The 23498-nt window shown below is 44.3% G+C and overlaps 1 protein-coding gene across 2 annotated transcripts in view; it reads left to right on the top strand.

Moving 5' to 3' along the window:
* The window catches only part of Dscam (DS cell adhesion molecule), a 679085-nt gene that overhangs the window by 363662 nt on the left and 291925 nt on the right, over positions 1 to 23498 (top strand). For both annotated transcript variants that reach the window (XM_004654491.2, XM_045151367.1), the window contains exons 4-6: positions 8605 to 8751; positions 15186 to 15464; positions 21306 to 21581. In XM_004654491.2, coding sequence (XP_004654548.1) covers positions 8605 to 8751; positions 15186 to 15464; positions 21306 to 21581 — 702 coding nt within the window. The remainder of the gene's footprint in view (positions 1 to 8604; positions 8752 to 15185; positions 15465 to 21305; positions 21582 to 23498) is intronic.

Raw genomic sequence — 23498 nt, 5'->3', positions numbered from 1 at the left:
TCATTTAACTGCGGGAGAAGTACTCTGAGAGAACTTTATTTACAGGAGAAAATGTTGTAGTGAAATTGCTTTCAGAGAATTTCAACATATAGATTGCCAAATGATTCCTTACAAGAAGCTAGCCTGGAGTTCAAGCCTGTTTTACACGCTCCAATATCACCATCATTATTTTCAGCCCAACAACTTCCAGGCAGTTCAGGACCAAGCTAGGACACGACTGTTCCTTCCCTGCCTTCATGATGCTTCCATAAGCATAACAAAAATCACTAGAGTGTGTTATGTTATTGATCCGATGTGGGGGTAAACTCTAAGTATGTGTGTCTCTAATATCGAAAAATCATTTAGGTTAACGCTGTGCAAGGTGGAAGGGTAGCAGCCCAAATAGGAGCCCAGATGTTTCTGTGTCTACATTTGTGCTTCTTTTTTGTTTTGAAAGATTTTTTTATTTTTATTTATTTCTTACAGACAGACAGAGGGAGACAAAGAGAGAGCAAGAGAGAATGGCCACACTGGGGCCTCTAGCCACTGCAAATGAACTCTAGACTCATGCACCACCTTGTGCATCTGGCTTACGTGTAACCTGGAGACTGAAACCTGGGTCTTTAGGCTCCATAGGCATGCGCCTTAACCACTAAGCCATCTCTCCAGGCCTACATTGTCACTTCTTGTAACTGGTCACAGTGTGTGCTCATCTTGCCCCGTTATGACCACATCTTCACATGTCCCATTCACAGCAACCCTAGTTTCCAAATTAAGTCACATTCTGATGTCCTGGGGACCAGACTTCAGCCTACATAGTTCTGAGTGGGGGAGAACATCAGTATATATGATCAGGTCTGCCTTCTTAAGCCCCCGCCCCTCCTCTCCCCTCCCCTGCCCTTCAGTTCTCTTAGACACAGCTTTTGGCACAAGGACTTGTCCTCAGCAGGCCTTTGCATGGCTGGAGTCCTCTGTGAGTCCTATTGGCCTGTGCCTAATCGCGAAAGAGATTAGGGACCTCATACAAGCCCCGTCAAGGAGCCAATGCCTCTCTGACGTACATCTGAATCGAGAACTACTGAGAATCTTAAAGTCATTGTGGACATATGGGTTCATGTCCTTAGTCTCATTCCTCTATAGTGAATACAGTTTGATTTGTTAATCATTCGAACATAGAAGTGCTACATTTTCCTGTGCAGGCTCACTTCCCTCCTAAAACCCTACTTAGAGAGCTGCATCCCAGTCTCATGTTCCTCTAACTTGCATACACCATGATAAAAGCTGTCATGGAAAACATGTGGCCGCCACTGCAAGGTGGCAGGCACAGTTGGTCCAAGCTTCATTGTGTTGAGCCACCATTTGGCACCTGGTTAGCAGAACCATCAGCTCTCCCATTCTTAATGTCTCAGTTCCGATGGTAAGAGCAAAAATAAAGAAAAATATACTAAGAAATATTTTAAAGTGCGCTTTTAAAATCTGATTGGAAATTGCACCATCCATATTGAATGGTGATGCAGCAAAAAGTCCAGTGTATAGTGAAAACATAGTTAACCTCAAAATCTTAAAATGGGGCTGGAGTGAGAGATAGCTCAGCGGTCAAAGGCACTTGCGTGCAAGGTCCCTGGTCCTGGGTGTGATTGCCCAGTACCCACTTAGAGCCAGATGTACTAAGTGGCACATGTGTCAGGAGTTCCTTTGAAGCGGCGGGAGGCCCTGACTTGCCCATATTCACTCTCTCAGTTTTCTCTTTTGCTCTCTCTCAAATAAATAAAATATTTTAAAAAGTCATAAAATGTGCTCCATTTCTGATAATAATCTGGAAAAATAATTCTAGAAGGTGGAAAACTTTTTATGTATTATACATGAGGACAGAGCATGTAAAAATCTTAACGGGATGTGTCATATTTTTTTTTCTTACCTCAGATCAAGAAGAGACATTTCAAATATGGCAGTGAATAGTTTGAGTAGGCAAAGAAAACTATCATAGATTCTTCACAAAGCCATCTGTTAAAATTACTTTGCATGGAGCTGGGCGTGGTGGCGCATGCCTTTAATCCCAGCACTTGGGAGGCAGGGGTAAGAGGATTGCCAAGAATTTGAGGCCACCCTGAGACTCCATAGTGAATTCCAGGTCAACCTGAGCCAGAGTGAGACCCTACCTTGAAAAATCAAAACAACAAGCAAACAAAAAATACTTTGGATGGGCTACAGAGATGGCTTAGTGGTTAAGGCACTTACCTGCAAAGCCTAACGACCTGGGATTGATTCCCCAGCATCCTCATAAAGCAATGTACATAGCAGTGCATGTGTGTGTAGTTCATGTACCAGTAGCTACACACCCTAGCACACCCATGTTCATCCTCTCTCTCTCTCTTTTCTTGCAAATAAATATATAAAATATTTTAGATGACATAACCGTGTGTGATTCTGAGATAAGAGATGAGCAATTAAGAATTCTACCACTGAACCACCAATGTGCTTGAGATGAGGAATTGGACCAGATACAATTGAGTGCAGTGATTCTAAGCAGAGGAAGAAACTACAGGACAGCATCAACATACCTGTTTGAGGTTTCTTATCATAGCGGCAAGATAATCAGTGTTACATTTGCATGTTTTTACTTATTTTATTCTTATTGATAGTATTTTTGGGGTGAGGGCAGAGTCTCACTCTTCCTCAAGCTAATCTGAAATTTACTCTGTGGTCTCAAGGTGGCCTTGAACTCACAGCAATCCTCTTACCTCTGCCTCCCACGTGCTGGGATTAAAGGTGTGCGCCACTGCACCCCAGTGAGAGGATTTTTGAGTGTTATGGTATATGTTGTATATGCACGCTTGTGCTGATTCAACACTCTGTGAGCTCACCTTCCCTGGCTGGAGGAAAACATCAGAAGTCCTCCTCAAGTACCCATTGCCTGTTTTTATTTGTGATAGAGCCTCTTACTGATTCTGGAGCTTGTTCATGAGCCCTGGCAATTCTGTGGTCTCTGCTCCCCCACAGGACTGTGGTTAGAGAGGGCGTGACCATGTTGATATAGGTTCTGCTATTTCAAACTTGGTGATCTCGGGCCCCCTTAGCCCCTTATGCTTCTGTAGGAAATGCACTTAACTGCTGAGTTGCCTCTTCAGCCCTAATAAAATTTTTAAATATATATGTTTTATTTATTTGAGAGAGAGAAAATGAGGCAGATACATATATACAGAAAGAATGGGCCTTCCAGGCCTCTAGCTGCTGCAAATGAACTACAGACACATGCCTCACCTTGTGCATCTGGCTTTACATGGGTACCAGGGAATCAAACCTGGGCCCTTAGGCTTTGCAGGCAAGTGTCTTAACCACTTAGCCATCTCTCCAGCCCCCTAATAGTATTTTAGTATTTTTAATTGAAAAATTATAACTGTTTATATTTATGTCATACTCTCTGTTGGCCTTTTATAAAATATATGAAATAATTATATCAAGACAATTTGTATATCACTTGGTTTGTTGTTCTATATGGTGAGGTATTTGAAGCTTTTTCTCTTAGCTATTTCAAGATGTAGATCCCTTATCATGGACTACATTCACCCTGGTTAGCACTGGAGATGTGGCTGTATGCCTCATTACGTCTATGCACTAAGCTAACCTCCAACAGTAGAACCATGGGGAGATTGATGTCTGCCTCTCCCAGAGGAGCAATATCAAACTTCAGGAGTTGAATGGCTTCCTGTGATCATACACCTGGAGAGTGGCCACCCTAGAGCCCATGCCCATTGCGTTCTGAAGCCTGGGTTCCCTCTGCAACCCTGTGGGGTCTCTCATAGTAGGTGAGTTTGGACCACTACCTACCATGCAAAAAGCCTTTAACTTTATTCTTCGTGAGAAGAGGGTCCAAACTAGCCATGAACTATGGTTTGAAGATGTACCTAAAAAGCTAGCAGTTTCCCCAAGTAAACAAAGTTACCTGTAAAACTTTGACTTTGGGCAATTATGTTTATCATATAAATCTCAGATCTCAGTGTATGTGTGTGGGTGTGGGTGTGTGTGTGTAAGACAGAGAGAGAGAGAGAAAGAGAGAGAGAGAGAGAGAGAGAGAGAGAGAGGAAGAGAGGGAAGGAGGGAGAGAGGGAGGGGAGAGAGACTGAGAGAGAGAGAGAAAGGGAGGATTAGTGAAGCAGAGTTTTTATGTTTGTGTTTTATTGATGCCAGTACTATGTATTTAAATGTTTGTCTATTTTGAAGGAAGTCTATAATCCCATTTAAGTGCTCAAAGAAACCATCTGTTCCTGTGACTCAAAACCTCTGCAGAGCCAGGCATGGTGGTGCACACTTTTAATCCTAGCACTGCCCCAGGGAGGCAGAGGTAGGAGGATCACTGTGCATTCAAGGCCAGCCTGAGACTACATAGTGAATTCCAGGTCAGCCTGGGCCAGAATGAGACCCTACCTCGAAACCACCCCCCAAAAAAAAATCCTGTGGAGATGAAGGTTCAGTGGGAAGCTGGGAGCAGGGAGGATGTTCCTTATTACCATGGAGACCATACACATGGGACCCCAGTCATGTGGTGCATTTCAGCGAACAATGAGAGGCTATCACACTGGTATGACATGTCTTCTGGGAGTTGGTGTCGCGCTCAGTGAGGTTCGGTGATGCACAGTGAGTGACTATACGAACAAGGCCAGAAGACTGCGCATGCTCAGGACCAACTGGTACCTGCAGTTGCCTCAGTGGGAGTGGTAAGGGTGCTCTGAAGATCACTGGTGGAAAGCAGGGCTGCTCATCCAAGCTCATGGAAACAGTCCAGAGCATGTGCAACAGATGCCAAGCACTCCATGCATTCTCTTTCTCTCCTTCCTGTCCTTGCACTTCAGGAAAACTGATTATTACAGCATTATTTAACTACAGAGCACATTGAAAGAAAGGTTTCCACGAGGCACAAAAATATGGGCAACATAGATTGTTAAGAAACACTTGGAAGCCAGGAGTGGTGGTGCATACCTTTAATCCCAGCACTCAGGAGGCAGGGGTAGGAGGATTGCTGTGAGTTCGAGGCCACCCTGAGACTCCATAGTGAATTCCAGGTCAGCCTGGGCTAGGGCAAGAGTGAGTCCCTACCTCGAAAAACCAAAAAAAAAAAAAAAAAAAAAGAAACATTTGGAGTATGATGGCATATGGCAAGGGGTAAAAGATTTTTAGTGGCAGAATTAGCTAGAAAACATGGTACTCGGAGTTGTTTTGATCTTTTCTTTTTGAGCGAGTAACTGTGAATGTCTATAAAAAGTTAATTTAAATGTTACTTTAATGATACTTATATTATTTTTTGAAAATATGAACATTTTTTCACAAAGGCCACTGTCTTAGTGTTGTTTCTACCTCCACGGTCTTTCGAATTGCTCCTATCTTGCATAAGAAATCCTAAGTTATTTCATCCAGGCAAGTGTCCACTGAATAACATACAGCCATTGTAGAAATAACTGGAGGAGGAGAAAATTGTACCTTTAACTACACATTTGATAACTGAAAACAATGAAGTCAAGACAAAAATTCTGATTGCAGTGAACAGAGCAGTTTCAAATGGTCTTGAGAGCAACAAAAATAAGAGATCGTTTTTAATCTTTTCCTAGATAAATGTCATATTGTCTTTCAAATGGACTCACATGACATGCAGAAATATTCCAAGAAAAGTTCAGGAGCAACAGAGGAGTTCCACCACGGGACCAGAAGGGGACAAACACCCACTTTAAGAGCTATTTTTATTTATTTACTTTAGATATTTTTAATATATTTTTATTGACAACTTCTATACTTACAGACAACAAACCATGGTATTTCTCTCCCTTCCCCCCTTTCCCCTTCATAACTCCACTCTCCATCATATCCCCTCCCTCTCTCCAATAGTCTCTCTTTTAATTTGATGTCATCATCTTTTTCTCCTATGATGAGGGTCTTGTGAAGGCATTGCTAGGCACTGAAAGGTCTTGGATATCGAGGTCAATTTCTGTCCAGACAGTTGTATATAAGGAGTGGTACCCTTCCTTTGGCTCTTACATTCTTTCCGCCACCTCTTCCACAATGGACCCTGACCCGTGGATGGTTTCAGTGCTGGACACTCCTCTGTCACTTCTCATCACTACGTTGCCTTTTGGGTCATCCCAGTGGACACCACCATCTGAAAAGAGAACCAGAAGTGAGATTAGCCTTAATATATATGAATATGAACATTAAGTGTAGTGTTTCCAGGGCAATTTGGTGAGAGTAATATATGCATTTATCCAGACAAGCACAGACTTTATACCTCATGACCACCCCTGCCATAGCTTTTGATTAGGTTTTCAGTACCAGGCATGCATCCCTCCCATAAAGTGGGCCTTCTGTCCAATTAGACAGTTGGAAGTTGGTTTCCCCCAGAGCAGACCTGCCACTATTGCACTCATTCAGTCATTTGGCTTGTCTGGCCAAACTTGAGGCTTCCAGTGTCCACTGTTTTCATCACTGATAACTTCTGTCCCCCATAAGGCCACATACAGTGTAGCTTTGTCCAGCTTTCAGTTGGCTGGGCTACAGGGAAAAGGTTTTCTGCTTAGCACTAGCTTGACTTCTCAGTGACTTTGCTGCTCAGGCACATGAAGTCTTCAGTAATAAGGTCTTACCATCTTTCTCACAGGTAAACAAGGGCCTTGGCAATAGCCTATAATGTTTTGGAGGAAATAGGAACCTCCCTGGCCAACAACTCACTGGAAGGTATCCCATCCCTGGCACTGAAAATTTATTAGTAACAATCGATGGCTTCAGGATGTGCCATTATTCAAGAAAGTAGATTTTCATATGTCTTATTCAGAATATCTTGAAGTTTAATTGACCCTACTATTTCTTCCCCTGACCTCACTTAGGCCTTTTCCCTCTATGTAATCTATTCTTCTACTTATATATATTTTATTTTTATTCATTTATTTGAGAGAGAGAGATACAGAAATAGTCAGGAAGAGGCAGGGGGAGAGAATGGGCACTCCAGGGCCTCCAGCCACTGCAAACAAACTCGTTGCGTGGGTCCTGGGAATCAAACCTGGATCCTTTGGTTTTGCAGGCAAACGCCTTAACCGCTGAGCAAGTGCCCTAAAGCGCTCAGCCATCTCTCCAGCCCCAATTGTTAGTTTTGAAAGTGATGATTCAAAAAACTGACAGTCACTCTTTTCATTGGAGGGAGGAAGATTCATGCTCTGCTATCCCTTCCTTACACCAGCACACCAGGATCCTGCCCTCCCACTTATGGTCTGTGACTTCTGAGTGCACAATTCTGGCTGGGCAGACATGTGGCCCTGACATAAGTACCCGTGAGGTTTAAGAAGGATGAGGATAGCCCATTTGGCTCTCCTGCTCCAGGAGCATGCATGAGCCTTTTCTTCCTCTTCCTCCTCCTTCCCCCTCTCTCTGACGCTTGTGTTCTCCCTCTTCCACTCTCTGCTCCTTCTCACTCTCCCACTTACAATGACATCTTGGATCAAGAGAAGGATGAGGATGGGTTATTTCATTTGAAAATACAGATTTCTAAAGATATCTTCTGTTGTCCAATTATAATCTAATGATGGAACAAATTGAGATCTAAAAGTAGCTCTCTGGGGAGATGGCTGAGCACTTTAAGGCACTTGCCTGCAAAGCTAAAGGATCCATGTTTGAATCCCCAGGACCCACGTAAGACAGATGCACACGGTGGCACATGCATCTGGAGTTCACTTGCAGAGGCTGGAGCCCCTGGCATGCCCATTCTCTCTCTCTCTCTCTCTCTCTTTCAAACAAACAAACAAACAAACAAACAAACAAAAAATTGATGGGAGCTGGGAAGATAACTCATTCAGTCATGAAGACGTCAATATGGGTCCCCAGACCCCTTGTAAGATTCTGGGCATTGTTACGTGTGACTATCCAGTTGCTGGAAAGGTAGGGACAGGAGGATCTCTGGCACTCTCCAGCTAGCTAGTCTAGTCTAATTGGAGAACTCTAGGCCAAAGAGAGACCCTGTCAAAAACAGCAATGATGGTGATCCTGAGGATGACACACACATACACACACACACACACACACACACACACACACACACACACACACACACACGAATACAACAGTAGCAATCGTAAAGCAACAAATTCCAACCCTGCATGGGGGAAGAGTGTAACTATCCTAGGATACACTGATGCATCTATGGGGTTATAATTAGACTGTCTCTTCTGTTCTGTTTCTATCTTTGTGCTTTCATTGAAGTAGCTCAAATTGAGGCAGAGTGCACAATTTCATGTGTGATAAATCCACAACAAGAAGTTATTGTCCCTTAGTATCATATTTTAAGAGAAAATGATAACCCAAGACCATCTGCTAAATTAGTTATATACCAAATATGCACCACTTTTACTGTTGTAAGATAAACACAGGATCTGAACTATGGGCCCATGAGATCTCCTATGTATGTTTACTGGGTCACACACACATGAAGCCACCCCAGTCTGATCTAGTTAAAAAATTTAAACACAATAGAGGCTGGAGTCAATGTGAGAAATTGTTCTAACAGTAGAGCAAATTCCTAGAGGACATTGTGGACGAGGCTGGCCTATGCTCCCTCTGTTTCAACAAAGAAATCCTGCTTGTGTGTTCCAGGATCAAGATTTCTCATCTCCTCCACGGGAGCCTTGTATATTCAAGATGTACAGAACGAAGACGGGTTGTATAACTACCGCTGCATCACGCGGCACAGGTACACGGGGGAGACGCGCCAGAGCAACAGCGCCAGGCTCTTCGTATCAGGTGAGGGTCCCTTGGGACCGGTTTCCTCCTCTTAACCAAAAATGCACTTACCCCAAAACCGAAGCCTTCCTCACTAAAATGAAGCCTTTAGTTTTGACCCACCTTATTTTCAAAATTATAAATATCTTTTGAACCAACGTCAATAATGCAGAACAAATACAGGTATGTCAAGATAAAGTCATTTTTTTTTTTTTAATTTTGTCAAACTGTAAATTCCTTTGAGCAGAGGTTTTCATGTTTTGAAAGGCACAGCCCACCCCCTTGTCCTGGATATTTCTAGAAGTCTGTCATTGCAGTCTTCACCAGCCCCTGCTTCTTTCTACCATACACAGCTCAGGGGAAAGCAATGTGGTGTGGAACAGACCTTTTTTAAAAAAACACTTTATTTACTTATTTATTAGAGAGAGAGAGAGGCAGATAGAGAGAAGGAGAATGGGTACACCAGGGCCTCCAGCGCCTGCAAATGAACTCTAGACATATGTATCACCTTGGGTGGTACTGGGGAATTGAACCTGGGTCCATAGGCTTCTCAGGCAAGCACCTTAACCATTATGCCATTTCTCCAGTCCTTTTAAAAACCTTTTAATTTTAGCGTTGACAATTTTGTCCATATGTATGATGTATTTATACCAAATTTTTCCATGACCTTCTTCTATCCCCTCCTGCTGCAGCTAAACCCCTTCTTCCTGATTAATCCCTTCCTCTGAGTTCCATGTGATGCTTAATACCGTCCAGGAAACCATCCCCACTTCTGAAGGGGTACACACACTGCCTTCCAAGATTTTCTTCAGTTGAAGGAACTCTAAGTTAGTGCCACTTCAGCAAATGGAACTGATGCTTTAAGAAAACATCAGCATTTTTCATAATACTCATAACTGACTTGCTATTGATCTATTCCTCAAACAAACAAGCAGGCCACAGGGTAATGCATTACCAGTTCAGGGAGTATCTGGGGAGTGTGAAATATGCATTCCAGTGCTAGAATATTCAATGCAAAGTACCTGATGCCTTGACAGATTAAGAATCAAAAATTTCTTCACATAGTAAATACCCCAGATGGCCACAGCCAGAGGTAATAGACCAAACTTTTTTTTATTTTTGTGGCCACCAATATAATTGTAGTGATGCTTTGTGATAAGAAGTAACTACAATGAATTAGGGTAATTTAAAATACCATGGATGAAGATGCACATTCACATCTTCTCCTTGACATTGCCCTCTCTGGATCTCTCTTATCAATTCACCTACTTAGAATGGATAAAGTTGATCTGCCTTTCAAGATTCAGCACAAATATAAGTAAAATGGAGTGATTTTCCTCTAAATCAGCTAACAATTCTAACCATTAACTATTTCTTCACTTTTTTTTTGGGGGGGGGCTGTACAGACCATTACTTTCTTCCTTGTATGCCTTAAGATGCCATCTTCTCAGAAGGAATGGAATACAGAATGACAGCTGTTGTCTTACAGCTTCAGACTATCTCAGAAACAGCATTGTGTTTGCACTGAGGTGGAAGCTCCTAATCAGAGATGAGGTGAAATGAGAGAGAGGCCTCGAGGGTGAGGATCATGCTAGGAGGTTAATTTGGGGTAGATAAGCATTTGTCCACGTAACAGATGATGTCATGCTCCAAATATGAAGTGTCCTCTGTGGGCCCATGTCCTCTGCTATGGGTACTGCTTTAGGAAGCAGGGGGAAGCTTTGAAGGTCATGCTAGTCTCTGGTTCTGGTCCCTCTCTCTGCTTCCTGGCTTGCCATGCTGTGGGGGTGGGGTTGTCTGCCACATGTTCCTTCCACACCATGTCTTTTCTCTGCCGTGAAAGATCAAAGTCCCTATAAGACACCCGTGGAAGAGATGCCAATAGATAGGACAGGGAGGTGAGAGGCGCAAGAAGTAAGGAGGGTCCACAGGCACATGTCATTAAGAGATCCGTATGAGGGGGAGAAAACTATCATTGCTAAAAGAGGAACCAGATGCGGAGTGAGGACCACCACTCAACGTGGCGAACGTTGAGGGAAAAGGGAAGCAAATTTCAGTGTTGGTTAGACTTGAATTCATTTTTTAAATATATGCAAGGAGTTGAGGTTGTAGTAGGCACATGGTGGAACATCAGACTTAAGATGATTTAACATTTTCCCCGAATTAGGGCTGGAGGAATGAATGGCTTAGAGGTTAAGGCACGTGCCTGCGAAGCCTAAGGACCCAAGTTTGATTCTCCAGGTCCCACTTAAGCCAGATGCACAAGGTGGTGCATGTGGCTGGAGTTTGTTTGCAGTGGCTCAAGGCCCTGGTGCACCCATTCTTACTTTCTCTCTCTCTCTGTCTCCAATAAATAAATAAATCTTTAAAAAGATTTTCCCCAAACTAAAATAGACAAAACAAGGTGGCTAAAGGACAAATTCATGGGAAACATCAGGTGATGGGAGACTGGCTGAGGAGGTAGCTAGAGACTTAGTCATGTTTTAAGATGGTCTTTTGTCACTCACACATGGTGACAGCTCTTTGGCATTGAGTTTATTAAAGGAAACTGTTTTCATTAGTAATCCCTACTGATGACATAGTGACAAAATGGCATGGGTTCAGTGATTTGTTTTTTTGTTTTTTAGAGGTAGGGTCTCACTCTAGCTCAGGCTGACCTGGAATTCACTATGTGATCTCAGGGTGACCCTGAACTTACGGTGATCCTCCTACTTCTGCCTTTCAAGTGCTGGGATTAAAGGCGTGCACCACCACACCTAGCTTTTGGACTCAGTGATTTGATGCAAACCCTCTTAATATCAGAAAGCAGAGGAGGACTGAAGAGAAATAAATAGGGGGATGAGTAAAGACTTAAAAAAATGCCACGATCTCCTGCATCTAGGTGATGAATATATCAGTCCATTAGATTATTTTCTCTATTTTCATGTGTAGATTTATATTTTCAATAAACATGTTTGTAATAACTGCTTTTAAGTGTGCTTAAAAAGTTGAGAATTAGGGCTGGAGAGATGGCTTAGCAGTTAAGCGCTTGCCTGTGAAGCCTAAGAACCCCAGTTCGAGGCTCAGTTCCCCAGGACTCACGTTAGCCAGATGCACAAGGGGGCGCATGCGTCTGGAGTTCGTTTGCAGTGGCTGGAAGCCCTGGTGCACCCATTCTCTCTCTCACTCTTTCTCTCTCTGTCGCTCTCAAATAAATAAACAAAAAAAAAAGTTGAGAATTAGAGCTAACACCTCTTGGTTGTTCTAAGTATGGTCAAAAATATCCACATAGTTACAGTTCATCTCAAACATTGTTTAACCATTAGACAATAACCCAGTTCCTTTTTGGTAAAATGGTTTTATTGAGGTATAATTCACCAAAACAGACTTCATTTTATGTGTGTGTGTGTTACCTTCTCATTGCTGGGACAAAATATCTGACTAGAAAAAAAGTCAGAATAAGGGAGGAAGGGTTTCTTCCTGCATACAGTTGGAGGCTACAGTCCGCCACAGCGGAGAAGGTGTGGTGGCAGAACTTGGGACAGCTGGTCACATTAACCCACGCCGAGGAAGCTGCTGCCCAGCCCGCCTTCTCCTTTTGTACAGTCCAGGACCCTGGCCTGGGGGTGGTGATGCCCGTGATTGAGGTGGGTCTTCCCACCTTAATTAGCCTAAGCAAGATGATCCCTCACCAGAAATTCTAGGCCCTGTCAAGTTGACCATCAAGATAAACCATCCCAGTACAATTCCGTATTCTTAGTTCAACACCAGGAGCAGCCGCTACTCTGTTCCTGGCTGCCAGGGAGGCTGAGGGGAGGGGCTCAGGTGTTTGTGGCCAGACTCAGCAACACGGGGAGTGTCTGTCTAATATTAGCAGCGGCAATAAGAAGAGGAGCTCCAAGACGGCTTCCGTATGCTGAACAAGTTAAACCAGCATCCCTTTAATTCAATCGTGAATCATTTGTATCTGCTCAAGTGATCTTCCCTACAATTTACAGTCAGATCCAGTCCCCTCCCCAGCTGCTGGCAGCAATTCTTCTAGTGCCTATTTCTATAGATTTGTACCTAGTGGACATTGTATATCGCCGTGATTGTCCAGGCCGTGAATTTCGTTTCTGACTTCTTTCATTCAGCACCAGTCCTGATGTCACATGTGTTGGTAGTTCCCTCTTATTTTTTATTGTTCAGCAGTATTTTATTGTGTCCATATACCGCATCTGTGTATCCATTCCCTCTGTGGTGGGCAGCTGGGTGCTTTTGGCTGATGTGAGGAACCCTGCCAGAAACATTGGGGAACAAGTCTTTGGCTGTTACAAGTGCTCCTGCGATGGACATCTGCAGACAAGTCATTGAGGCAACATGTGTTTTCACTTGTCTAGGATAGATACATAGTAGAATTGGGGGAGGCCTTTATGAAGATTTATCCCTTTAAGAAACCAGCCAACTGCTTCTAATGGTCCACACCATTTCACATTTGTCCAGTGGTCAATGAGTGGATGAGCTTCCCTCATCCGTGTAGCACTCATTTGTGTTTTTACTATGGCAATCCTAGTGAATGTGAATTAAAGTTAGTGATACTTGGGAACATAGAATTGTATCCGTGGAGTCCCATGCAGTGTCTTGATACATCCACGCATTGTGGTGCTTGATAAGGTTGAACATATGTCTCCGCTCAAGCATTTATCATTTCTTTGCCATGGAAACACTCAAAATCTAGCTTTTGGAACATACAGTCTATTCACCTACTGTACAATATAACACCAGAACTCTTACTCCTGTCTGACCACACGTAGTTCCCCCTGGGACCTGCTCGCTCCTCTCCCTGCCATTCTGCTCTCAACTTCCGCGAGGGCAGCTTTTTAAGGTTCCCTTATGTGTGTGAGGTCATATGGTATTTGAATTCCTGTGCCTGGCTTCTTTCACTCAACATGACGATTTCTCATCGTATACATGTTTTTTCCTAAGATTTCATTGCATTTTTTTAAAAAAATATTTACTTATATATTTGCAAGCAGAGATAGAGAGAAGAGAGACAGACAGAACAGGTGTGCTAGGGCCTTCAACCACTGAAAACGAATGCACCTTTTTTTATTTTGTTTATCGTGGCAGGGTCTCGCTCTAGCCCAGGCTGACCTGGAATTCACTATGTAGTCTCAGGGTGGCCTCGAACTCATAGAAATCCTCCTACCTCTGCCTCCCAGGTGCTGGGATGAAAGGCGTGCGCCACCACAACTGGCTGATAGCACCTTTTGAGCATCTGACTTTACTTAGGTGCCGGGAAATCAAACCTGGGTCATTAGGCTTTGCAGACCAGTGCCTTAACTGCTGAGCTAGCTCTAGCCCAGATTTTATTACTTTTATGGATGAACACTGGCCCATTGTACACAATATGCCACATTTTATTTCTCGCTACATCAGTTTATGGACATTGTTGGTTTTATGATACTGTAACAAAATATATGAGATAATCAATTTATATAGAGAGGGTTTTTTTTTTGGCTCACAGATTTGGAGGTTTCAGTGCATGGTTTATTGGCTTTGTTGAATTTGTGCCTGGGCAGAGGCAGGACATCCTAGACACTGTACCTGGGCAAAGGAGACCTTCATTTCAGAGCTGGTATTGAAAGAAAAAGGAAATGATGGCAGGTACCCAATGACCCAACTTCCTCTTCCTGGTTCGATCACCTCCTACTGAAACCACCACGGGGACTGAGGCTGTAACCTGTGGGTGCTCAGGGAACACCCAGCAGGAAGACTACAGCGGGCGCTTATGTTGTTTCCACCCCTGGCTGTTGTGGGTCACACTGCGACACCCATGGTCAGCAGGTGTCTTCATGCCTATTTTGTTTCCTTGGGATTTTGCTGGATCGTGTGTCAACCTTGGCTTTATTTTCATCGTTTTGGAGAAACTATTGGCTGTGTAATTTACATTCCCACCGACAGTGTGATAGGGAACCCTCTTCACATCCTCATGCACAGCTGTTATCTTCAGTCACAGATGTGTGACAACAGCCCAGCACAGATCCACTTGCATTGTCTCAGTGGCCAGTGCTGGCAGACGTGTCTCATCCCATCTACACATTATTCTTGTGTCTGTCTTCCCGGTGACAACCCATCCACATATTTTCTTTATTATAACTGAACTGTTCCTTCTTATTATAGAGACACGGTGGTTCTTTACTTGCAAGGATTCCTCAAGTTATTCAATGTATAAATTCACATTTTTTTCCTCACGTATTCATTGAGTTTATTGTTTCCAGCTTTATTCAGGTATACTTGAAAAAATGTATACACTTAATGTATCCAAGTTGTTATGAATATGTGTATTCTGCATGGAAAGAGTTCATATGAATAAGGCCATTTTTCCTGTTACCATACAAAATCTTAAAGATCTTTAACTGTAGTCGCCACAAGGTTACACTTGGAAGCCGTGGCCCCGTGTCCACAGCCTCTGACGATTTCTCTTTCTTCTGCAGACCCAACAAACTCAGCCCCATCCATCCTGGATGGGTTTGACCACCGCAAAGCCATGGCCGGGCAGCGTGTGGAGCTCCCATGCAAAGCGCTCGGGCACCCCGAGCCAGACTACCGCTGGCTAAAGGACAACATGCCTCTGGAACTTTCTGGGAGGTTCCAAAAGACAATGATGGGGCTACTCATTGAGAACAGTCGCCCCTCTGACTCAGGCAGCTACGTGTGTGAAGTGTCCAACCGATATGGGACTGCCAAGGTGATAGGCCGCCTGTACGTGAAACGTAAGTTGGACGGTAACTGGCAGAGGTGATGTAGGTCGCCGGGACGGTGTCCTGCAGTGAGATAAACCCCGTACTTTCTCCACAACTTTCCAGGGAGCTTAGTACCACTACCCTAATGTCATTGGTGGCCGAATTATGAATGCTCAGGGAAATTGTCCTTCGGTACATAGCACAAAGTCTGAACTCACAGATGTCTGATGGCCACACCTTTAGATCTTTTTGAGGCCACAGAACCACTACTTTTCCAAGATCACCCCCCCTCCCAGCTATTGGTTCAGAATGTCTGAACTGTGATCATACCCAAAGGAGAGGGTGGGGTGGGCCCTTCAGCTCAGTGATTGATGGCAGCCAACCAAAATGATTTTCCTGCCCTGTTTCAAGATGTTACTGAAAATTTCTCGACAGGGCTATTTTCAGTAGAACTATAGGACTAAATGGGCCCTGGATTTGTCAGTCATTTCCTCCTCACCTCTGTACAGTTCTTTCGTTCTGTGTCATGGTGGCCTTGAGGAACGCATTGAGGAGGATGTTAAGGGCTGACTCCAAGGCAGGACGGATGTGTCTGTATGGGTCACACTCTGACCTGGGGAAACACCCTCAGATTTACTCAGGCAGAAACTAAACCCAAGTGCATGGCCCAACATCATGTAACCAGAATGGCATGGGCAGAGCCATAGCCAGATGGGGAGCTTCTTTCGTTCTAATACAATGCCTTTTCGGTTCTTGTAATCTTTTCTAGTTGAGAGGCTAAGCTCAAGCAGGCAAAACCCCCAGAATCTCATGCAGAGCAAGGCTCTGTTGTCTTACCTTGTGTCCCTAGCCCCACATCTGTTTATGAAAAGGCCTCCTCCCTGTCGACCAAAGATTAGATTGCCTGGCATCACACTCCTGAAGAGAAGGCACAGAAGTTGGACATCTGAATGGCTGTCCAGAGCCAGCAGTGTGGTTCAGTATGAGGAACACAGCCAGACAGCGGGGGGGGGGGGGGCAAGGAACGGGGGAGGGTGGCATACAGCTGTCCCTCTGCAGTGGCAGAGCCGGGCACATGTGGGACAGCCAGCTGCACTGACCCCCGCTCCTCAGCTTCCTGGGCAAACCCACCTCCACGGCTCCTTGCTTCCACGGTGAACTGTCTATAGCTCAAGATAGCCTCTAAGGCAATCCCATGAAGAACCTCTGATCACATTTACCATCATTTTGCTTAAAAACAATATCCTGGGCTGGAGAGATGGCTTAGCGGTCAAGCGCTTGCCTGTGAAGCCTAAGGACCACGGTTCGAGGCTCGGTTCCCCAGGTCCCACGTTAGCCAGATGCACAAGGAGGCGCACGCGTCTGGAGTTCATTTGCAGAGGCTGGAAGTCCTGGCGCGCCCATTCTCTCTCTCTCCCTCTATCTGTCTTTCTCTCTGTGTCTGTCGCTCTCAAATAAATAAATAAATAAATAATGGACAAAATAATATTAAAAAAAAGAACTCCAGAATCATGTACCATTAAAAAAAAAAAATATATATATATATATATATATATATATATATATATATATATATATCCTGATAAGTTTATAGTCCTTCAAATTGTTCTGGAAAACCTATCGCACTGTGCTCCTGAGTACAAGCCCCGTCTCTTCCATTGCTCCCTCCATGCAGAAGGAGGGTCTGTAAACGTGGGTGGCTAAGATGTCCCGCTTTCTCTGCTCCAGTGTAAGGCAGTATCTGCCCTGGCATACGCCCCCCTTCTGTCTTCAGCTGACTCTGAATAGTTTCTTGTTCTTTCCCTCTCAGGGCATTCATCACTACCTACAAGTTATATCTATTTATTTATTTGAGAAAGAGAGGTGGGGGAGAGAATAGGCATACCACAGGGCCTGTAGCCACTACAACCAAACTGCGTGTGCCACCTTGAGCATCTGTCTTACGTGTATACTGGGGAATCAAACCTGGCCCTTAGGCTTCACAGGCAAGCACCTTAACCACTAAGAAATCTCTCCAGCCCTTTTAAAGTCTTCTTTTGTTAATAGTTATTGATTTACTACCTACAATTTAAAAGGGAGTTGCATGATGGTTTGGATGGTGCTTGCTTTCACAATTTCAATCCTCTTCCCTGGAGAGCTTCTCCCTCTGGCCCTTCCTTGCTTCTCACTGCATCTTTGTCCTGTCTCTGCTCCCATCTGTGATCTCTGGGGTTCCAGATTCACGGCTCTGGACTCTTCCAGAGTTGCTTCTTTCCTGCTGCTCACCTTTCCTCTTCCAGCTGCAGAGTCCTGGCACTGAGAGAAAGCCCCACACATCCAGGCGTGGCCCCTACTTCCTAAAGACCAGATGAACGTGACTCCCAGCTTCATGGCATTGCAAAAGGACAGAGTAGAAAACTGAATTGAGTTTCCTCCAGCCCAGGCCCTCTTGTTATAAATATCTTCCCCTCCCCACACCCAAAAGGCAAATTTTAAGTCCCAGGGCCTCTAACACCTGACTTTTCACTGTCCAAGTCATACCAAGCCTTATAGTGCCTCAGCTATACTCAGCGCCCTGCCCTGTGTGAGGCTGGTCTTAGCTCTACCTGCACCACATCTTCTCAATGCCTCCTTCCTGACCACTTTCCTCCACTCTGGTTTTTCTTGCGCCATCCGGTCAATCAGTCCCTTAAGCGTGTTTGACTGTGGCATTCACACTCATCAACATTCTTGAATAATTTTTTGTTTATTCATTTGTTTCTTTGTTGTGCTGGGATTTGAACCCGGGGCTTTGAGTATGCCAAGTGAGAAGATTTATTCTGAGTTATGCCCCTATCCCTGTTTGTTAAATCTTATTTTGAGGGCTGGAGAGATGGCTTAGTTGTTAAGGCACTTGTCTGCAAAGTCATAGGACCCAGGTTTGATTCCCCAGGACCCATGTAAGACAGATGCACAAGGAGGCGCATGCGTCTACAGTTTGCAGTGGCTGGATGCCCTAGAATACCCATTCTCTCTCTCTCTCCCTCCCTCCCCCTCTCTGCCTCTTTCTCTCTCCCTTTTAAATAAATGAAGAAATAAAAATAAAATATAAAAAATCTTATTTTGAGATAGATTTCCACAAAGTTGTCAAAGTTGCCATCCTCCTGCCTCAACCTCTTGAGTAGCTGGTATTGTGGATATCTACTGCTATGATTCCTGGCTCCTGAGTACCATGGCTAGTTTTCACTGGTTTTGTAACAAAATATTGAAGCCCTTTATAATCTTGACTCAAATAGTTTTTTTAATTCCCCCCACCACCACTTTTCTACCTCTAGGATATCCAAATGGAATCAAAAGCTTCTTTGGCCATGCCTATGTTTTGTGCTTTGATTCTTATGGCCCCTGCCCTCTGTGACACCGTCTTTCCATGGGCTGGCCACCCACAGTTGCAACTGTCATGGCTATCTTATCTTTGAGATTTTCCCTTTTCCTCCGGATCCTTTTCCACATCTGATACCTCTCCCTGGCTCCTACATCACTCGTTACTCTGCCTGTCTACCGGTCTGCCGAGACTGAGTTCTTTGGACCCAAATTCATGCAGTGCTGAGATAAAAGTTAATCAGGAACAACTGGGATGAAGAACTCCAGTTTGTTTCATTTGCCTGTTGAGGGAATTTAGTTATGACACTTCGTGTACCTGAGTAACAATTTTTTCTTTGGAGAAATGAGGATGATCATGCAAAGTTGACAGAACTGTGGGAAGATTCCTTAAGTTGTGCATGGAAAACGTCTGAGCGTGTTTTGACACATGCTAGATGTTGCCACAACCATGGTTCATCTTAGTCACATCTGGGAGTTTAACCCTTGGCACCAAGTAGATGTTCAGAAATGTTTCTCTGGTGAACTGGGTTTGTGGAATTAGAAACAGGAATTCAAGGATAGTAGTTGCATCCTGATTCCAATCAGGTACTCTTTTTTATTTTTTATTTTTTATTAGTTTTCTATTCTGCAAGTACAGGCAGTTTGGTACCATTGTTAGGCTCATCTGTGACCTACCCCCTCCCCATTGTCCCCTCCTTGTTGAGGTATATGGGTCGTGCATTGTGGAGTTAGCCCACAGTTATTGGTACAATATATGTCACTGTATATCATGACCCAACATGTGGCTCTGACATTCTTTCTGCCCCCTCTTCCTCAAAATTTCCCTGAGCCATGTTGGGTTCATTTTTGGTCTGCTTCAGTGATGAGGTGTTGGGGGCCTCTGGGACTCTGGCTTTCTGATTTGGTAGGTGTTGATTTTTCTCTGTGTTGGTCTCCTTCCCCTTTGTGCTGGTATCTGGTTCATCAGGAAAACAGCATCCTTGCTTGTTTCGCCAATTTTCCTTAGTGTCAGCTGGGGCCCTTTTGAGGTATGTTGGGGCAGCTCTCTCCTTAGGATCTGCATCTATCTGAAAAAGAGAAGCAGATTCTCCAGTGGAGAGTAAGTTAGCACCAGGACAAATGAGATAGCCCTTACTTTTTTTTATAGAGAGTTTAACAGGTGTAGGCCCTCTTGTAGCCCATGATTGATGGTAGCTTGATATTGGAGAGTGGTCTTATGTTTGGATATGGTTCTGACTTGTTTTCCCAGCTCCAGCTGTGGGTCTCATACCACTGAGGGGATCAGTTAGCCGAATCAAGAGCAGTTGGTTCCCCACCATGGCTGTGTGCCACTATTGCACTTGTGTGGGCATCACACTAGGTTATTTTCTGCTAAGTAGGTTGGACCATGAGTTGCTTGGACAGATATTGGTCATTTCCCCCAGTTGCCCATGTAGCACCTTCTGATACTAGACACGCTGACTGGGGACTGACTCTCTCCTGGCTTCCAGCCATGCCGTTCCATTTTATGTGTCAGCTGCATATGGCGTCTTCAGCAATAGGGTCTTACCACTAACCTTCAGTGGGTCATCAAGTACCCTGACAGAAATCTGTCATTCTTTTAGAAAACCTTGTAGGTTTCTCTGATCAAAAGCTCATTGTGGGTGATAGCCCCATGCTGGTACTGGGAGTTACAGGTCAGTGCCCCCTAAGAAAATGAGGAAAAAAGGTAACTAATATATAGGAGTTAGAGAGGAGAAAGAGAGGGAGAGGGAGAGGGAAGGAGGGAGGGAAGATGTAGAGGATTTAGGTTAGACTTGATCCTACCCTCTCCAGTGTCTTGTGGTTCAGGTGTTTCCTGTAAGGGCCTAGTGAAGGTTCAGCCATTTGGTCTGCCTTTTAGGAAGTAGAATTTTATGGTACCATTACCGTTTGGGTCTAGATTAGTGTTTCCCACCCCTTCGATGCCCTCCCCTCCCTCCCCATCCCTCCTAGTGTCTAGTCCATGAGATGCTTGCTGGGTGTGTAAGGTATCTTGGGTAGATTCAGGTTAGGTGCTGTAGATGAGTGAGACTATGTGGCGATTTTTTTTTTTCTGTGCCAATCAGTTACTCTTAAAAGTAAAACTCGATTTCATGCTCCCTCACCCGAACTCCTTCCTCTTCTTCACAGCCATGTTGGTTGGCCCAGGGACAGCCATGCACGGTGTATGACCGGGAGTGCATGTATGTGACAGAGCAGGCCATCAGGGCTATTTTGGGGCAAGGAAAACGGGACTCATGTTTTCAGATACTTATGTCTTTGTTGGTAATCACCATATTGCATTTCTTGGTATTAGTGGATCCAATAAACTCAGAGAAGGACATTTGCCCAACGTTTTTCTATTATTCGTGTAGAGAATAAAAGGCCAGATTAAACAACAGCAAAGAGGGCGTTCCCATGCAAAGCAATGCAGGGAAACCTCCATCTCATCAAAAGCCCAGCATGCTTCTGAAACAATATTGATATGTAGTGATGTTTTAATGTCCTTTTCTCTCTTACCTAACTTCCCAGAGCCACTGAAAGCCACCATCAGTCCCAGGAAAGTCAAGAGCAGCGTGGGGAGCCAGGTGTCCTTGTCCTGCAGCGTGACGGGAAGTGAGGACCAGGAGCTCTCCTGGTACCGAAACGGTGAAATCCTCAACCCTGGGAAAAACGTGAGGATCACGGGGATCAACCACGAGACCCTCATCATGGACCACATGGTCAGAAGCGACGGGGGCGCATACCAGTGCTTTGTGCGCAAGGACAAGCTGTCCGCTCAAGACTACGTGCAGGTGATGCTTGAAGGTCAGTGGGCCCCGACAGAGGCTGTGTCTCAGCAGTTCCCAGCCAGGCTGCGGATGGAGGAGAGGGCCAGGCAGGGAGGGTGACACATGAAGTTCTTTCTGTCCTTCATTCTAGCTGGTGACTCTAAACACACTCCATAAACTAGATCTGGCAAAAATAAAAAAGAACTTCTGATGAGAATGCAACTATATTAATTACAGATGCAAAAAAAGTGACAGATGAATCTACATCTGGAGTTCATTTGCAGTGGCAAGAGGTCCTTGGTTGTGTGCATGTGTCTCCCCCCACCCCACACACACATGAGTCAATAAACATGGAGAGAAGTAATTATGTGAATGCTATTCACTTGTGTTTTAAGTTTACTTGTGCAAAGGTGAACTGCAGATAATTGAGACTTTGGTTTTATTGACTCTGGACTGGGAGTTCTCAATGATGCCTTGTCTGGGGCTCTTGGGCACACTGTAGAGTGTTTGTCTGGGGCTATCTGAGGCATTACAAGATGCTTAGCAACACCTCTGGCCTCTACTCCCTCGATGCCAGCAGCTTCCTCTCCAAGTTGCAGCCATCAAAAAATGTCTCCTGACATTGCCAGATGTCTTCTGGGCTGTGAAACCAGGAAGGACTTAGGTGAGAAGGACAACTTTCAAGGTGGCCTTGACCACAATTTCAGTAGAGTGTGTATTAGCTTCTTTCCTTGCAGCTGTGGCAAAATACATGACTAAGAAACTTAAGGAAGAAAAGGTTTATTTTGGCTCACAATCTGATGGCATGCCATGCAGGGCCATTGTGGCAAGACCTTGAGGCAGCTGGCCACATTGCATCGACTTTCAAGAAACAGGGAGAGAAGGGCACGGGAGCTCACCTTGCTTTGTTTTATTATTATCCAATCTTGGACTCCAGCCTATGGAATTAGGCTGTCCACAGTTAGGATGGGTCTTTGCACCCCAATTAACCTAGAATAGAACTCCATCTCAAACATGCCTAGTGATGTTTCCATGGTGATTATAAATCCCATTAAAATGACATTCAAAGGTAATTATCCCAGAGTGTATGACTTTGGACTGGCAGTGTTGCCCTGGCCAAGTCCTAATGTGTTAGGCATTGCCTTGAGGTATAATGATTTTCTTAGATGACTACCAAGTATTTAAATCTCCCAGCTCATCAATCAACCAGGAAACAGAGCTATGACAGGTGACATTTAAGTGAGGAACATGTTTATAAAAAAAAGTTGAAGTGCCTCCTGTCTATCTATATGTGTATCTTGTTAGGAATCATTTCATTAGATGTCATTTAAAATTCACCTACTATCATCGAATGCTTAAAATAATGAAATGACTTTTTCTCTGGCCCAAAGAGAAGATAAATAAAATCCGTTAATGCGTGAAAGTAAGTTTATATATGACTCAATACTAAGAATAACTTGTGCTATTACTCTTTTAGCCTCAATCACTTTAAAATGATTTCAGGGTTTATTTTTGAATTTTTGAATTTATTTATTTCACTTTGGTCGCATGTACTCCATATTGCCTTCTCCTATCCCCTCTGTACCCCTTCTTCTTGTCTCCTTACCAGTGGCCACTTTCAAGGAGACAATCACCCTCCTTCCTCAGCAACCTTTAACTGTCAGTAGTTCATTACGGAGGAGGGAGTGCGGCCTCCCAAGCCCCTCCTCCATCTACAACAGAACGATGATCAGCCCCATCCCAAGCACGTTGTGCAGGTGACCACACCTGGTGTAAACACGTGAGTGCAGTGGCCTTGTCATGTTGGGATTCCAGAGTTCCAGGGCACGCCCCCCACCCTCCAGCTCTTACCTTCTTCCTGTGTTACCTTCTACAATGTGCTGTGAGCCCTTGGCTGCTCTTAAGAAAAACAGCAGCCTTAGCAGCGACACTCCTGTTTTGTTTCCAGCTTCTC

The sequence above is a fragment of the Jaculus jaculus genome, chromosome 5, assembly GCF_020740685.1.
Source record: "Jaculus jaculus isolate mJacJac1 chromosome 5, mJacJac1.mat.Y.cur, whole genome shotgun sequence".
Taxonomy (NCBI): Eukaryota; Metazoa; Chordata; class Mammalia; order Rodentia; family Dipodidae; genus Jaculus; species Jaculus jaculus.
Note: the sequence above shows the minus strand (reverse complement) of the source record. Positions and strands in the feature narration are given on the sequence as shown.